The following is a 19,341-nucleotide window of genomic DNA, read 5'->3' as shown; positions in this document are numbered from 1 at the left end:
TGACGTAAAGAAAATAGTTTTTTTTTACATAACAGAAACATTTCTATGAAAGTATATTAAAATGAAAAAAGAATATATAGATTTCTATGAGTCGTTCTGTTTATTATAATTGATTATTTTTGGGGAAAAAAAAAAATTTACAGTTACTGAATTATAAGTGGTTGGCCATACTTATAGGTAAATTTGCACTGAACAGATACCATAATACTTATAGTTAAATTCAAATTTTGATATATCTGCATTTTTTTTTTTTTTTTTTTTTTTTTTTTTTTTTACATCGTTCATTTCTGTATTATGTTTAAGTTATTTTGAACCCCACTCTTCCCATGTTAAATAATAATTTTGAAATAATACCGTTAATATTTCAGTGCGCAGGTTATGCGCGCATGCACAACCAGATGTCGTAAACCAGAAAGTGTGTTACATACATCGATACAAGGTCATTTGAGTTTTATAATTATATAGATGTATACAGTATTATATAATTATATAGATTTTACAGTATTATATATTGATTCTCATGTGATTGAATTATATTTTCTGTTTTCAGATTTCTTGGAGAAGAACAATTTCTACAAATCTGAAATCTGTCCTTCATTTTCCAACTTCAAGTTTAATAATTGGAATGAAGCTGATGAGGTAGGCCACTTGTTCTGCTATCTCTATGGTGGTTTATATTTCTTTGTGATATTGTTTTTAAAAAAAAAAACAATGGCAAGATTTAGATTTAGTAGATCCAAAGAAAATGGTCAGTTTAACAAAAAGAAATATAGTTGGTGCTTATGTAGTATTGGTCAGTAAAGACCAGAGATAAATGTAAAATGTAGATATATTTAGAAGTGTAATGTGGTTGTTACATTTTAACATGGACCCGACATTGTGTACAAAAGTCTCACAAAGAAACAAAGGAAAGAAATTCTACTTGTTTATTTTTCAGTGTGTGTATATATATATATATATATATATATATATATATATATATATATACATACACAGACTAGCCTGGGTGCCCAGGTGTTTAGAGGTGTGCTGAGCAAAAAAAAAAAGTGGTAGTAGGCAGGCAAGCTCGAACCCGTACCGTGAAGGAGGAAAAGAATGTGGGGAAAAAAACAAAAAAACGTGACGTCTTTGCTGTTGCATCCATTGCGAAACCGAAAGTGTCAAAGGTTTAAATTAAGGCTAGACAATCGAAAAGAAGGGGTAACTTTCGAAAATATCGGCAAAAAAAGCGACCCCCCACCCCTCCTTATAAAAAAAGTGCGCAGTTAAGGATGAAAGAATTGTTTTTAGCCAATTTTTTGATATTTGTCGTCCAAAGAGTAGAGTTTAAAAACGATACGGATCTCGTGAAAATCCGTCACCTCTTTTGAAAGTTTTAGGCAGATATACATACATACATTTAAACAGACAGATGAGATTTATATTATAGATGACCAAAGTTTAGCAATGATGAGCCTGGCCAGTATCATATGAGTGACCATTTGGGAATGGTAGGCGCTGTATGTACTGTGCCAGGATGTAGAATTTTTTAGGTTGAGATTTGGAAGCACTGGAAGAGATGCACCCTCAGTCTTTGTTACAATATACATCTAGGAGAATGAACACTATAAGACCTGAGGTCTACTGTCTGGTCTGTCTTGTGGCAGCCATTGCAGGACTGAGATTAGTATTTGTACCCCAAAGTGTAGTTGGTTCTACACAAAGCCTTCATCACTGTAAACAAATCATGTGTGTAGATTTCTGAACAACTTAGTTGTTATGGCAGACGTCAACGGAAGTATTATCAGTATTGATCCACAAGTGAAAATCGCATTCCAAATAGAACATCCTTGATATACAGATATATTGTGCATTAAAATTCTTAGTACATTCTGCAAAAGGTGCAGTTACAAAAATAAAATCAACAACACTTAATTGATTTCGTCAAATAAATTTGACGAAATCAATTAAGCGAAATGTTGAAATAACAAAACTTATAAAATTGCTTTTAAAAAGTTTAAAACTATCCAGGTTGAAAGAATATTAAATTTTCAATTGTTTGATAAGAGTGATTTGTTGTATATTTATTTGTTTCCTCCCTTTTCTTTTTTATTATTAACTATAATGCCCCTCTTGCAGAATTGGCTAACAGTTTTAAAGCCATGATACATGGTAGTATATCAAAGAGTTTTTACTTGAAATGCGATTTTCACTTGTGACTAATCTATATAATTATAAAACTCAAATGACCTTGTAACGAGTGATGTAACCCACTTTCCAGTTTACATCCGGTTACGCATGAACGCATAAATATTAACCCATAACAACGTAAACAAATAAACACAAATCGCTTCTTTTGCAGATTTTGACCTGTGCACTAAAATATTAACGTTATTATTTCGAAATTATTATCTAACATGGGAAGAGTGGGGGTGTTTTGCAACTATTCTTTATTACAACTATACTGTCGCTATTTTCTTACAACTAAACAACTTTAACCCATTGACAAACATAAGAACAATTGTAGTAAAGCCAAGACTACTACTACTCTATCCGTCCCTTTTCCTTCCTTCCTTCCTTCCTTTATTTTTTGTTTACATTTCTAGATACAAAATAGTTGTGTGAGAACGGTGAATTTGTTGACACATTTACTAATGTTTCAATATTTAGGTTTTATTTTTTTGCTTCAGGTTGTATTAAGTTTTTTTTTTTTTTTTTTTTTTTTTTTTTTTTTTTTTTTTTTTTTAGATTTTAAGTTTCTATAATTTGGTTGAAGGATTCCAATATGGGTTTTTCATTCTTATATTTCTCATTGGTAGGTTCATGTGCGTTTTTGCTCCTAAATGACTTTCGTTGGTGTTCGATTCGTAAGAAAATCATGCTTAATTTTCGATTTTTGAGCGATTATTTGGAAAAATAGATAACTTTACATGAATAGGGAGGATTTTTTTTTCATGTTTAAGTGATCTGTCCGTGATTTTTCATTTTAATATACTTTCATAGAAATGTTTCTGTTATGTCAAAAAAACTATTTTCTTTACGTCACAAGTGTCACGCTCATACATGAATTCCATAGCTAATATAACATACTGACCTAACGGGTCACGGGTAATCTAGTCATGTATAAGCACCAGATATTATGTTCACTTGTTGAAGCGTGTTAGATGGAGAACAAATAATGTTAGTAGGATATAACCCTTGTACCCTAAAGATATTCTAAAGGTTGATTAAACTACTCAAAGTTATCTGCCCCTAGATTTACTAAAATAAGACAAGATTCAAATGTAGGGCTCTTACCAACATCGTTGTTAGCAACAGACAACTAAAACCTACTTATTTTCATAGTAATTGTTAAATGAATGCATAGAATTGTTTTCATCCATTTATTTCTTCATATTTGTGTAATTCAATATATAAAAGGCTGTATGTCTGTCTGTCTCCATATCTTCAAACTATCTCTTCTAAAAGTCGCAGAGCAGCGCTAGGAGCCTCAAATGATTGGATTTTTTATGGACCGTTCTTTTATGGGTCTTTAACCGGTTAAAATGGTTTAAAATTAAAAGAAAGATTTTGTACATTCATCTTGGTTTATTATTTTTAATCGGTTCATATACGTGTCATATCGGTACAGTGGTAACGTCACCAGCTTTAATACTGCAGTTTTGCTTTCAGTTTTGATTCTAGCTGATGGCACCCAAATTTTTTTTTTTTTTTAGATCAAGACTAATAATATATTCAAAATCTAGACAAATTAAAATATATTTAAGCATCTTTTATGCTTGTGCAAAGCTGTGTGCGTCTCTGCTAGTATCACTCATAAACCACTTTACAACATTGTCTATTAAAATAAGTTTTATCTTATCTAGAGTATATTCTATTTGATTGTAGTGTTTATCTATTTAAGAGTGTGGTGTTATTTCATCTGACACGAAATTTGTCATTATTGGGTCTGAATTTTAAAGCTAATTTGGTTTCACCTATATATCCGCTAGTTGGACATTTTGTGCAAAAGATGTCACGAAGCTGAAAAATGACCATTGAAAATGTTATTGTGTGTCTGTAAAAGCAAGATATGACACCCAGGTAAATCTGTGCGGACATGGTACAGGTAATTGTTGGCGACTTCCTTTAATATGTAACTTGGAGGAAGTGGGCAAGTGGAGCAGGAACGGCACAGAAGCTAACCCAAAGTCAGATCATAAAAAAAAAAGCTTTGAAGCATTGGCCTGCCCATTATGTGCCCTTTGATTTGACCAGATAACAAGAAAAGTCAACGGAAACACTTAACATCAGCTAATGATAGACACTTGAAATCTCTTAATTTCATAGTACATCTACAAATTGTAAAATTGTTAAATAAATTAATTATTCCAAAGAATCATTTTCATCCATTTTATTTCTTCGTATTTGTGTTTCACAACCCACAAAAGATTACTTTGTACATAAAGTGATTGATGGGAATTGACAGACGAAATGATTGAAATGATTACTTCAACAAAGCCATCCATCTTCCATATGGAACGGATCTGCCAAGAAACTATTGGGTGACCCTGAACTGAGCTATAGCGGAGGTTGGACGGACAACTAACACCCGCCAAAGGTGAGGTCCAACAACGATAAACAACTGTTCTTATATAAACTTCAGCCAGATTATGAAACACATCCTTGGTGAGGGACCAACTTGTACAGATTTAGATTTGATGCTCAACAATGGATTCAGTACTTGAATGCTAAGATATGACGATAGAATACAATTGTTATCTAGTAGAGCATACTAACATAAACTTTTTAAAAATTACTAAATTACATTTGTTGCTTCACGAAGAAAGAGAGAACACCAAAAAACATTTATATCACAAGTGACGGCATGGTCCTGAACAAATTCGTCCACGCAATCCTGAATGATACTGCCAAATCGACACACCACGCTACCGAACAATATCATTAAATCGACACACAGATTCCTGAGCATCAACCGACACAAAACGCCCCCGGACAATCTCGTTGAATCAACACACCCCTCCAGACGATCTGTTGTCACTTGCAGAGATATACATTTGCGTGTTTCAAAAAAAAACAATCAACAATAAAGACCAATTTTACCAAGTACATTTGAAGAACATTAAAAGAATGTTAAAACCAAGTTAAAATATATACCAATAAGGTGTTTTATTTGACTAGAAATTTGTAAAAACTATGAGGGTTTTGTGCACACATGTGTATATGTCTCTACAAGCAATCATGCATGTTTGTGGCACTCATAAGTTCATTGCGAATATGTGTATGAAATTAGAATGTTCATTGTGTGTGGGTTTATACGAGAGTTTGTTAATATAAAAACGTGTATTCATTCTTACCTTCAAAAGGAATGTATGCACGTTTTATCTTAAACGCTAGTATCCGTTTGCCGAGGTAAACGGAAAATGTGCGTCCCTCACCATGGAACGATTTGAATGAAAAAAAGAGAAATAGATAGAACATAACAGGAAGTAGAGAACGTCACCTGTCGGACAAATCGGAAATCACGACAAAAGTAGGTAACTGGTGCGTAATTAAGATAAGTGTGTGTGTGTGCATGATAACATGTCTGTTCGAAAAGCATCTGCCCAGAAGTCTCTAAAGAAAATTCTGAAATCAATAAAATTGGTCATTACATGAAAATGTAGGACTTAAAGAAAATTTTTTTTTTTACGAAATTCAACTTTCATAATAAATCCAAAATATTTGAAGTTATGCACTTTAAGGATTTTTTTGAATTGTCTCCCCTTGAAATTCTTAAAAAATGAAAACAAAACATATTTCAAACTACTTTGTGTGATGGCAACTGTCTAATGAGACAATGATATTCGGCATCTAGTCTGATGCACTGCAGCATATGCTGTGGCTATAAAGTTGAAGCTGGAGTTGCATCTCCGGATGCAGGCCTGGGTAGGTGATAAGGAGACCTAGGTTTGCCCAGTTACCAGGGTCCCTTCTCGCATTGCAAATAAAATCCGACAAAGACAAGCCAATGCTTTCTGAGTCAGCACAGCTGCGGAAGTTGCTGGAAAGATATTGCAGTGCTTCACCATTCGACTATTGGGATTCCAAACCAGATATTTTTGTCAGTGTTTACTCCTTCAGCTTTTGAAATCCTTTGAAATTTTAAAGCATTTTAAACTGTCCGATAGAAAGTAATTTAAAGTTGCTTAAAAATTCTTAACAAATCCTCGGCTAAATAAAATCCACATCAAGTGCATCAAAAAAGTTTGAAAGTCAAATCACAGCGTAACATTAGGAAAATAAACAAATATTTTACTTGTTTAAAATTTATAGCATAAATATATTTCGGACCTACACTCCATCCTCAGAATGTTGTTTTCTTTTTTCTTTTCTTCTTTCTTGCCATGTTGTAAAGTTGGAGAAAGAAAAGTCTGTTTGTAAAGATCCGCGTGTTGTATCTGAGCGGTTGTGTTTTGAAATGTTTGAACTGTGTGTAGGCACCGCAAGAATAACGTCAAGGGTGTGATATAGGCATAAGAAAAAAAAAGAGAAAGCAGGAACTGATTTATCTTCTCACGTCTTCTAGTAGCAGCCACACCGGAAGTTAGAAAGTACGTTAGCTGACTATTACCGATAAAGCTTAGAGATGGACCATCGGGGATGACACAGAATCATACAGTGTTCCAAAATGGTTGACCTCATTCTAAATTCCCATATCTCGGAAACTACTTTATGGATATATAAATGAAACTAAACACACTTTAGGTTGTAGTTCATAAGTTTTATTGATTAAATTTACAAAGAAAAGTACAAATATTTGTTGGTTCTATGACAGATTTTCATAAATGTTCAATATGAGCGCCGCCTGTGACTCTGCACATATCAAATCGGTATTCGAGCTTATGCCAAGCTTATGTATAAACAGCCCCTTTCTTGAAATTTTTGGTGCCAAGTCCTAATTCGTTTTGTAGTTGGTGCCTTCTTTGCAAAATTTGTGAAGAAGGCATGTTGCACTTCCCTGATTGATTCCGAGCATACTCTAACACGCAAAATACCTTTTCTTTTGAAGTGAACGACATTTCTTAAACTGAAAAGATAGAAATTCCAAACGTTATACACAAAAACCTGAAACGTTTCTACACAAGCTGTGAAAATTTGAGGTCATTCCAACGAAAATTGTCAAAATTATTGGTCTACGAAATGGGGTCAAACATTTTGGAACACCCTGTACTTCAATCCAACAGAAACCAGATCATTTTTATAGTGTTTGTTACGAACATTTTGATCAGATGGATCTGCCATGTGAGATCACGTCACTTTGCTAACATGGCGATTATCCTTAGCACGAATCAATTACTCTGGTATGGTCGTGTAGAGTTTTCATCTGCCACAATAAGTCATGTAAAAGCCTGGATGTCTTAAATCGCAGGAAGGTTTACTGGCCTCGGACAACTTGGAAGCAAGTGATGAGGAAATATTGTAGAGTGTACCTATTTACTATGCCTCTCCACGGGACAGAGTTAGACACCAGGGTCGTTTTTTAACGTGGAGAAAAGGTACAAAAATAAAAATTGTCTCAGTCGTGAAGGACTAATACTCCACCGAAAGAGAACAAGAAATGGAAGTGCAGCATCTGAAGAACAGATGGTATTTATTTGCTCCCCCACCGAGCAAATTAGGCACAAGGCCGATTTTTAATGTGAGGAGTGAAGGGGAAATGGGGACCAACTCCCCGGGGAGTAGGGGAGCTGGATAGTAACAATTGGTATGAAGGGTTACCCCTACATTGACCAAGGTCTTATATGTGGGGTCGCCCCCACATATGGTCTTTGCTTGCAGTATCTGCCGGAACAGATGGTATTTATTTGCTCCCCCACCGAGCAAATTAGGCACAAGGCCAATTTTTAATGTGAGGAGTGAAGGAAGGGGGAAGGGAAAAAGGGGACCAGCTCCCGAGAGGTGGGAAATGGGAGCTGGTTAAAGGTCAGGCATGTGGGGGTTGCCCCCACATCTGGTCTTTGCTAGTCATAGCTTGCAGTATCTGCCGGAACAGATGGTATTTATTTGCTCCCCCACCGAGCAAATTAGGCACAAAGTCGATTTTTAATGTGAGGAGTGAAGGGAGGGGGAAGGGGAAAAGGGGACCAGCTCCCGAGAGGTGGGAAATGGGAGCTGGTTAAAGGTCAGATATGTGGGGTTGCCCCCACATCTGGTCTTTGCTCATCATAGCTAGTCATAGCTTGCAGTATCTGCCGGAACAGATGGTATTTATTTGCTCCCCCACCGAGCAAATTAGGCACAAGGCCAATTTTTAATGTGAGGAGTGAAGGGAGGGGGAAGGGAAAAAGGGGACCAGCTCCCGAGAGGTGGGAAATGGGAGCTGGTTAAAGGTCAGGCATGTGGGGTTGCCCCCACATCTGGTCTTTGCTAGTCATAGCTAGTCATAGCTTGCAGTATCTGTCGGAACAGATGGTATTTATTTGCTCCCCCACCGAGCAAATTAGGCACAAAGCCGATTTTTAATGTGAGGAGTGAAGGGAGGGGGAAGGGAAAAAGGGGACCAGCTCCCGAGAGGTGGGAAATGGGAGCTGGTTAAAGGCCAGGTATGTGGGGTTGCCCCCACATCTGGTCTTTGCTTGCAGTATCTGCCGGAACAGATGGTATTTATTTGCTCCCCCACAGAGCAAATTAGGCACAAGGCCGTTTTTAATGTGAGGTAAAAACCAGCTCCCCTAAAAGTAGGCAAAAAGGGGGCACTCTGGTTACCAAAAATAATAATTGTCCCAGTATAGAGGGTTTCCCCTCCATTGACTGGTACAAATCATCTTAAGTGCAGCATCTGTCGGAACAGACACTACACTTTGATCTTGGCCAAAAGGCCAAGTATAATCACTTTAATATTGTAGAGTGTAATCTGAAGAATGAGCTTGCATAATATCAGAACTTACAAAGAACATCTACTCCTGCTCTGCAAGGTGAGTATTGTAGTTGAATATCAGATTCTGGCAGAAGTTAAAATTGTTAGTGGGGTCGAACATTTCTAGAATGATGAAAAATGTTTGAGGTCTTATTTGAGTTTGACTATTTGCTTGGTAGGGGGTTTTACAGAGGAACTAGTGAATAAATGTACTTTTCTCTATTTGAAAAAATGCACTAAGAAAAGCAGAAATTATAAATTCACACAAATTAGAAAGGATTTGATAAATATACATATTTTGTCTATTATATTGTAATAGCCTGGGTGCCCTGTGTTGTCCGGGTGTTTGGAGGTGCGTGTTGAGCAAAAAAAAAGTGGTAGTAGGCAGGCAGGTAGGCTCAAACCCATACTGCGAAGGAGGAAAAGAATGTGAAAAAAAAATGTGACATGTTTGCTGTTGCACCCATCGCCAAACCAGAAGTGACGTAGGTTTAAATTAAGGCTAGACAATCGAAAAGAGGCAATGACTTTCGAAAATATTGGTGAAAAAAAAACGACCCATCTCTGTAGAAAAGTGCTCAGTTGAGGGTGACGGAATAATTGTTTTTTGCCCGTTTTTCTACATTTGTCGTTCGAAGGGTCCAGCTTCAGAATGATACCAATCTTGTGACAATCCGTCACCTCTGTCGAAAGTTTTAGGCAGACATGATGATTGCTGCATCTTTCCAGATGATCGCCGTCACATTGAGTTCTCCCAATTTTGTCGTCCATGTCATCTACATACATACTTACATACCAGACAGGTGAGATTCATATTATAGACTAGTGGGGTTGTCCGTGTGTGTGGAGGAAAAAAAAAAGTGATAGTAAGGCAGGCTCAAACCCGAACAGCAAAGGAGGAGAAGAACCTGAAAAAAAATGAGTTTGTAGGCAGGTAGGCTCGAACCCAAAGCCTTGACGTGAAGGCTAAAAGAAAGTGAAAGAAAATGTGAGATTTTACCGTTGCGCTATAACCTGAGAGGAAGTGAAAAGCGTTCAAATTTAGCGATGAAAAAGTTGACATGCAGTTGATATTTGTAGAGAAACAGCCCCCCCCCCCCCCACAGAAAAGGGAGTGTCCAAATGAATAGCAATTGTCTTATATGAGAGGGTTTCCCCCCACAGTGATCAAAGCTAATTGCTTCTGGACGTCACTGGAACAAAAGCTAGTAATCTGCCTTCACTTTCGTACGAAAAACATGAGAGGAGGAAGGAATAGCGTGAATTTTATAAAAGTCGCTCGAATAAAAGATAGACGACCTTCGTTCACAAATCAGAGAGTATATTAAAAGTGCTAAAAAAAAAATAGTACCCCCCCCCCCCCAAAAAAAAAGAATCCCAGCGAAAAAAAGCCTTTGCTGGACATATAAAAACATGCACGCCCATTTTGCCTTTTATATATATAGATATTATGATATATTATATTATTTATTAATATATATTTTGTCTATTGTATATTATTTATTTATATAATACAGATAAACAGCATAATCGCATTGGCACACCGGTTCTCGTCAGATCACAGAAGTTAAGCAACGTTGAGCCTGGTTAATACCAGATGGGTGACCATTTGGGAATTCTAGACACTGTATGTGCGCTCCGCTTATCTCGGCATTTGTTTCCAGTCGTCCTGTACATACACTTCACTTGCCACTGGTATTTAACAATGTCGACTCAGGAGAGGTATGGTTGGGGATTGCACACCTACTGCCACAAAAGATTTCACGCACAGGCACCCCTTCGTGGGTATCCATAGTCTGTCAAAGACTGAAGGAGCCCCTTTTTAATAATGCATATTTTGTCTAGTAGTAGAGTAATGGTTAGTTATGGTCAGATATGACATGAGTGTCAAACATCTTTCCTGTTTTATCGTTATTTCCATGGGAAGTGCTCGTCTGAGCTCCGATCTCTAATCCCCGCTCGCCAATCTTTCATGAAAAACACCAGTCTAGCTGAAACCACTGTCAATAATTTTCCCCACTCTTTATCTGTGCCTAAATCAAAACGTAGATTCCATGAACAAAGCTTCTTTCTTAGAAGTGCACGCCTGTGGAACTTTCTTCCGTTTGCCTGTTTCCCACCTGACTACAACTTGGATGTCTACAAGTCTAACATAAACAAATTCTTGATAAACCGCTCCCTTAAGTAAGACACTTTATCAAATCTCCTTTACTAACGATTACTACGATATTGTCCTATTTCAACATTGTTCCTAATTCCGATACAATTACCGATTCTGTTCTGTATTTTCAATTCTGAAATCACCTGATCGCTTAAAAAAATAAAATTTAGTTTTTATTCTTTTTGGGGGACGATGTGGGGAATTATTTCTCTGGGAGTTTTCATCTCATATTTTTAAATATATCTTTTCTTTCTTTCTTTTTTTAAATGTTGTTTCTCTTTAAGCATTGTATACAAGATTTTAATAAACTTGTAAGCTTTTCATTCAGATATAGGGGAAAAAAAAAAATGACACTATCGGTTGGTTAGTGCAACCCCTGGCTTTATGGTTGGTAATTTGATCGCTCCATTTGACCCCGAGAATGTTTTAAAGGCACTTGGAATCAAACATGTTTCATTTTGTATCTTGACTGATTTTGAGATACCAAGTTCCACTTCCATCATGGAAAAGATGTTGGTTATAAAATTTTAATTTAGATCTGAGTTTTTTTTATTTATTTTTTTTTTTAATAATATTTATTAAATTTACTTGTAAATTTTGATTTTAATTATTTTTTATATTTATTAAATTTACTTGTAAATTTTGATTTTCTTTATTTTATTTTTATTTTTTAGACTCATCAAACAAGCGATAAATTAAATTCTGATTATAATTTTGATCTGGATGCTGAAGCAAGAGACATCCCAGATGATGATGATGATGATGAAGATTATCATTGTGAAGATGAAGGTATTTTTGATGATGGTGGCAGAGATGATGATGAAATTGTTGGTATAGGTAAGTTTCTTTATTGGGGATGCAAGTTCTGTTTTTTAACAGAATTCCATGTTTTTAAATCTAGAAAAAAGTCATTTCTGTTAAAGTCTGTCTCTGCCTTTTAGTCAAAATTAATTTCTTTTTATAAACAAGATAAAGTTGATTTCCCCTCTTATGAGTGTTCTCTCTGAAAATGTTAATTTTAGTGTTTAGACTGTGATTAAATGATTTAATTGGTGACAAACCTGTTCTTTCAACAGCCTGTAAAGATCTCGTGCAGAGGGGGTGTAGAGGGAAAAAAATATATATATACAGTTTAATCTAGACATTAAAAAATGAAAATATCAAAAAAAGATTATATTGTAAGTATCCGTTATGGAATGAAGTTTTCCGGAAAAAAGAATTACTCTTTATTTAATCAAGTACATTTTTTTACAGCGAAAAAAAAAAACTTTATGATACCGAGCAAAAGGTAGTCATGTTTCGATTTTTAGGAAAAAAAGCTAGTATTAAAGATGAGGAGAGAGTGTTAGCGCTTTAAACTGAGTTATGTCCCTGTAACATGTTCAAAAAATTCGAAGATAGCTATGCACTCTCATAAAAATATATTTCCGCTGTAAAAAAAAAAAAAAAAAATCTACTCAATCAAATGTAGATTTTTCTTGAAAGATCTTCAGTCCAAAACGGATACGTACAATATAACTTTTTTCCAATATTTTCATTTTTTTAATGTCTTGATTTAACTGTACAAGTACCAAATTTTTATATGCTCAATATGCAAATGAGATACTTCCGATTGGATATAAAAGGGCCTGGTTTTTCAAAAGGATTGGATTTTGGACTTGACTATTGAAATGGCGAGTTGTGTCAGCTGTCTGTCGTGTTTTGCAGTTGAGAGGTTTTTGATAGCAGAACATACTGTTGGAAGTGTGTTATTGTTGACTCTTGATTTTTTTTTTTTTTTTTTTTTTTTTTTCACAAAAGCTAAAACTTAACGCAATTGAGATGAGAATTGATAATTTGTGTTTGGATTTTTCAGATTGCTGTTCTCGTCTTGAATGTTATCCACACAACGTTTCAGTCGATGAAACCTCCAATCTTCTTCAAGACCCGTCACGTAGTGGATAAAGTACTCTGTAAAATTCATTTGTAAAGTACTCTTCTGGAGGTTGAAGGTTCACTCATCAGTGTGCGGATGACGCTAACATACAGTTGTGAATTACTTAAGACTTCTTCTCAGATTGAGAGCATGCTATCCTCCGTTAATTAAATAAAGGGTTTCATTTGAAATTCCGTGCAGATTCCTGAGTCTGCCAAGATATACCTGGAGAAGGCTGGAGTTTACATCGACCGAAACATTGTACAAATAATACTTGAGATGCAAACAGTCAACCGAATAATCCTAATAATACTGTTTACAAAAAATTTTTTTTTTGTATGTCCTTCTCTCCACATACATCCTCCGCACACACACAAGGAGTGGGGGAATAACTCCTCGGATTGTAAAATGCATCTTGATTTTATTTTTTATTTTTGCTATTGACATTCCTGTTTTATTTTTTATTTTTATTTTTTTATAACTTCTTAAAGAACCAATAAAAATGATCACCAAGTTGGGTGTGTGCACAGCACCGGTAACAAGATGTGTGAATTAGAATGCATTTAAATTAGGTGTGCAAAGAAAGAATGCCTCCATTAATAAAAAGAATAAATGATCTCAATTATAAAATTTAAAAAGGTTAAACATCGGGATATTAATATGTACTAGCTAAAATCTACTAGTTAACATACCCACCTGAATAGTAAACTCCGTACTCCCTGTCAGTAATATGTTGACTGCATCTTAGCAGAGGGGTAAGATTCTTCCAATAGGATTCATCTGTTGGCTGTGGGTGATGACCTGTGATGTCTAAGAATGTTGCTTACTTTGTCCTTTATTATTTCTCACATTCCATGAACAATGTTTCTGACCAAGGAGGAAAAATTATTTTCTGAATTGGAATCTCATCATTTAACATTTATCATTGACGAGTTTTCGATCTTGAAATGTATTTTTTTTTTTTTTTTTTTTTTTTACCTTCAAGCTCCTTAGATTAAGTGGGTTTATGCCTTGTCTGGAGCGATTTCCATAAAAAAAAATACTGACTGGGTATTTATTTGCGTTCCCACAGAACAAAATATGACACAAGGTCGTTTTTAAAGTGGGAGAAAACCAGCTCCCCCCAAAAGGGGCACACTGGCAGTTTGCAAAAATAAAATTGCCTTAGTAAAGAAGGGTTTTGCCCTCCATTGACTGAGGACAATTGATTTGAGTGCGGCATATGTGCAGACACCACATTTCAGTGCCCAGCCCAGTACAAGTACCGGGTGTCAAAAATACTGATTGATTTTGTGATTGTGGTATGAAGGATGATGGATTGCATTAAAACAATTGGAAGCTTTTGGATTAATTTTTTTTTTTTTATCACATCAACAAAATCACACCCCTTCACTGTTGAGGTCCGTAAATGCCAGAAAGCTTTCTGCTCAAATAGTTTCTTTCTTCAAGCAGCTAGATTTTGGAATCCTCTTCCTGCTGCCTGCTTCCCTGACTGTACTAATATGCAGAAGTTTAAATGTAATGTAAACCAACATCTTGTTAATCTTCCCTAAGTAGTAGCCCCTTATGTCCAAATAGCGATCTGTCTTGTTTGGAGTGAATGTGAGTAAAAAAAAAAAAAAAAAATTGATCGTTTCTTTTTCTTTTTTTTTTTTTTTTTTTTTTTTTTTTAGAAAAATGAAAGGAAAGTGTTTTTATGTGTATTCTGTTTTATTTTATTTTATTTTTTTTTTTTTTATTCAGTATATGCAAACATTTCCAGAAGTTTTATTGAGCGTGTATCAGGTATTTTTGCATGCACACTTAAGAAAAGTTGTTTCTTATTTTTCCAGTTGATAATAATGCAGATAGCGCACAGAAAGCCAATGTTGTCTCAATAATAGACAACGACCAACTGCTGAAGACGACACTGTCCACAATCAGGTCGGTATCGTCTTTCTCTACTTCTTTTTTCATCTACACTGTAATGGAGCATGTGTGCTGATCACTTGTAACTAGTCTATATGAGTTTTTTTTTTGTGGTCTTATAGCTGGATGAATAAAAGTTTTCCTCACACAAAAATGTAAGCAAAAGATGTTCATTGAAGGGTTTAGTTTTTATTTCGAACTGAAATAACTTCTCGCAATAAAGAGATTTAAATTCTTTTATTAGTACACTATCTTATGAACGACTAATAGGGAACCCAACATTGCCCGGTTGTAAAATACTCTTATTTTAATTTATGCAGATTTCATATTTATTATTATAGAGCTAATTCTTTATTAATTATTATATTGTACCTGGTACTCGTGCATCTTTTGACCCAGATTTCCGTGACGACGCAAGCTCGATTGAAAAAAGAAAAATAAACTAGGCTATTGATTTTGTTTTATTCATTTATTTTGATCCACCAACAAAAGGAGGGTGGACCTGTAAATTCACCCTTGTCTGTTCGTCTGTCTGCACTTTTCTTAATAACTATGCCTTGGAATTTGTTGAAATTTTTGCACAAACATTAAACATGACATGAGTAAAAAAGTAACAGAACAGATTTTCCCCGAAAACTCCAGTTGCCCTCCTTTTTTTTCTTTTTGGATTAAAATGGCTAAAATTGACACTTTTGTGCTTATTAAAAATATTTGATGCCTTGGATTTTTATAAAACTTTCTGAAAAGTTGTAACTGACTGATTTCTATATAATTTTGTTTGTCTATAGTTTCCGATAACTCTTGGGTGTGCCTCGGGGCTTTTTTAGGGCTAACAAAAACAATCCATTTTTGGAATTATTTTACCATATTTGTCCAAAATTTTCTGTGTACGTCTATTTAGCAGTTTTGCATGGTGCTGAACTCAAATTTAAATATGTTAAGGTCTTGGGGACTTTTGGGGCTAAATAGGGGAGCAAATGCTGAACTTAGTCATTTTTTTTTATGCCTCGTTCATTGTGCACTCACTGGGGACCATGCATGCTTCACTTGTTTTTTTAAGTAATTTTGGGGGATGATGAAGGGAGAAAGCTATTTTACTTTTTCAAATCATTTGACTGAGCATTTGATAAGCCAATGAAAATTGGAATTTTGAAATGGAAGCAGACAACTTTTTGAATAAAAATTGGAGAAATTGATCCAGACATCTGAAGAAACATGAAATTATTGCTAAGAGATGAATCTAGTCACTGCAGGAAGGCATATGAAGCTTCCTGTCAGTACACTGTGTTTGAGTCCCCAACTAAAGCAATCAATTGATTTGATTGAAAAATGGCCGATTTCACTGATTTCGATGACAAAGATATGTGGTGAAACATTCGTTGATCATCCTTCAATCCCGGGCAACGTCAGGTTTCCTTGCTAGTCCCTACTAATCCCTAACAGTTCCTCAAACAGATACCATAATACTTAGTTTGTTGCACTTTATCATAAAAGATTCATAAAAAATTTCAGAAAGAGATTGACCCAAGAAAAAGTGGAACAGACAAAGAGCAATATAATATAGATTTGTACTGCTTTTCAAGGTGTCTTTTTTTTTCTTTTTTTAAGTATATCTGTAAAAGTAATATGTGTGTGTGTGTGTGTGTGAAGACACTTCTCAACCTATATACTCAATGAATTTTTGATCTACAGACTTGAAATGTGGTATATAGGGTATTCACATATGTGGAAAACTTTTTGATCTGTTTTCATCCAGCAAAAAAGGGCTGCTAAGGTGTCATAATTGGAAAATTGGTACGTGGGAGGCCACCGGATTTTTATCTGTTTTCCACTGCTTCATGACTGCGCATGCACAGTTGTGAAATATGACAGCTTCATTATGTTAAGTATGAGTTGATTTGAAAGTCATGCCAAGCTGGTGTAATGGTTATCGTACTTGACTCACTGTCTTTAGGTTTTGGTTTCGATCTCAGCTGATTTATTTATTTATTTTTTTTTTTTTACTTACAAGAAGTGAACTGTTTCGAAGATAAAAATAATACTCACATGCATGTCTCAATTTCTTTGGGTTTTTTTTTTTTTTTTTCACTTCATTTTTTTAAAGGAATTTAACATTACATTTAATACTTACAGTATTTTTGTTTATCTATATATACTAGCGGGGGTACCCAGTGTTGCCTGGGTGTTTTTAGGTGTGTGTGTTTGGGGGAGGGGAGGTAGATCCAAACCCTATGTTATTTTTCTTTTAAAAAATAGGAAAAAAAAAAACGGCGAACATGATGTAAAAAGAAGGAAAAGTAAAATAAAAATAAAAAACTTGTTTAAAAAATAGGAAAAAAAAAAGTTTTGATAGGTAGGTAGGATCGAACCCGAAACATTGAGGCAAAAAACTTGATAAGTTACCGCTCGCCCACAAAAGAAAAGTAACTGAAAACAATTTCAATTTAACGTTTATAAACTGGCAGGTGCACGGTGAATTTAATTAGGTCAAAGGAAATTAAATTCCGCACTTAATTTTAACTGTGAGATAGTTTTTTGGGGGTTTGCTTTTTACCCCACTTTGTCTGGTTTTGTTTTCCCAATGTGTTGGGGAAAAACGAGCTCCCCTTTTATTAGGGGAGTGTTCAAATGAAAGCAATTATTTGATATGACGGTTTTCACCGACATTGACCAAACGTCCATTGCTTTCTGGGTGCTCCCAGCCTATAGGCCGAGTTTTTTTTTTTTTTTTATACGAAAAAGTCGAATCAACACGAGAGAGGCTAAAATAGCCAAAATTGTGTAAAAGTCAATAGAAATAAATCTAGACGCGAGGCACATTCGCAAATCGTAGATATTATTATCTATGGGGTATATAAGAAGTTCTAAGCGGTAGTAAACCCCCCGAGCACCCTGGCAAAAAAACCTTTCTTGGACATACAAAAACTCACGTGCCCGTTTTGCCTTTTATTTATATATATATATATATAAAAGGCAAAAATTCCCTCGTCTCCAGTGTTTCTTTGTCTTTCTCGTATAAATAAAGCAAAACTAATCAAAGTAAAAGCATCTGCCGGGCCTTCTGAGTCGGGACGTTTTGAGGGCAATTAGGTTTGATCAATGTGGGGGGAAACCCTTCATATCGGACAATTGCTATTCATTTGGATATTGCCAGAGTTCCTCCATTTTGTTGGGAGCTGGTTTTCCCCAACATCATGGGGAAACAAATACGGTGGAAAGCTTAACTGGCCTACAGCCAAATTTAAGTGCATGATTCTCAACTTACCAACTTGTTCATTTCGCTATTCACTATGGCGTAATGGTTAGCAAGAAATACCTCTCTCTCTCTAGCTTTTTTTTTTTTTTTTTTTTTTTGTCACCCAGCCAAAAGTTAATTACCAACTCTTTTTCACCTTTTCCTCCTTCGAGCTATGGGTTTTAACATCTACAAACACCCGGGCAATGCTTGGCACCCCTGCTAGTATTAAATACGAACTCTGCATTAATTAAAATATAATTTTTATGCATATTTTACGACTGGGCAACACAGGGCGGCCTGCTAGTATATCTATAAAAGTAAGAATGTGTGTGTGTGTGTGTGTGTGTGAGGACACTTCTCAACCTATATACTCAACAAATTTTTGATCTACAGACTTGAAATTTGGTATATAGGATATTCTGAGATGTGAGAAACATTTTAATTGGTTTTTATCCAGATAAAATGGCTGCCAAAATTTAAAAATTGGTACGTAGTGGGGTCATCGGTTTTTATCTCTTTAACTGTTTTACAAATGAGCATGCATGAATCGTTCATATGACAGATTATGTTAAGAATAAGTAGGTTTGAAAACATTTTAAAAATTGTGTTAAACTGGCCTAATGGTTATCGTACATGACTCGCTCTTTTTTGGTTTTAGTTTCTATCTCAGCTAGATTTTTATTTTTGTTTTACTTATAAGTGAACTATTTAGAAAAAATATAATACTCACAGGCTCAGTTTCTATATGAATTAAAATATGATATTTGTGTATTTTATGACTGGGCAACGCCAGGTGGTCTGCAAGTATAATATAGATTTGTATTACTTTCAATGAGTCTTTGTTGTTAATTTCTAGTCATATTTGTTTATTGAAAAATATTTAATAATAATCTTTTCTTTCTGTTTAGCAATGCTCAGTCAATGGTGGATTTCTTGGCATCTGCTCCATCCGAATATTCTTTCTTCAATAAGAAACTTTTGCAGACTTGGAAAGGACCAGCTCATTGGAAAATCCATCCAATGGCTAGGGGTGAGTTGGATCCTATGCACTTTCTGTAGACTTGTACTTGTAATATCAGGATGCTACCAGATCAGGCTGTCTGAAGATACAGACTTCCTGACCAAAAGGTCCTTGATATGACCTTAAACTATATCCAGTGGTGAGGCCCCAGCTTGCGGGCTTTGGGGAGTGTGGAGCCACCCTTTAATTACCATTGCTCCCAGGTCCACTCTGACCCAGA

General features: G+C 35.3%; 1 protein-coding gene across 1 annotated transcript in view; it reads left to right on the top strand.

Annotated features, from left to right (window-relative positions):
* The window catches only part of LOC145246070 (condensin complex subunit 2-like), a 78,141-nt gene that overhangs the window by 37,670 nt on the left and 21,130 nt on the right, over positions 1-19,341 (top strand). The window contains exons 9-12 of the mRNA XM_080107916.1: positions 551-639; positions 11,714-11,876; positions 14,787-14,877; positions 19,009-19,130. Of these exons, the coding sequence (XP_079964042.1) occupies positions 551-639; positions 11,714-11,876; positions 14,787-14,877; positions 19,009-19,130 (465 nt within the window). The remainder of the gene's footprint in view (positions 1-550; positions 640-11,713; positions 11,877-14,786; positions 14,878-19,008; positions 19,131-19,341) is intronic.

Source organism: Euprymna scolopes, chromosome 23, assembly GCF_053919585.1.
Source record: "Euprymna scolopes isolate OS-2025 chromosome 23, ASM5391958v1, whole genome shotgun sequence".
Lineage (NCBI taxonomy): Eukaryota > Metazoa > Mollusca > Cephalopoda > Sepiida > Sepiolidae > Euprymna > Euprymna scolopes.
Note: the sequence above shows the minus strand (reverse complement) of the source record. Positions and strands in the feature narration are given on the sequence as shown.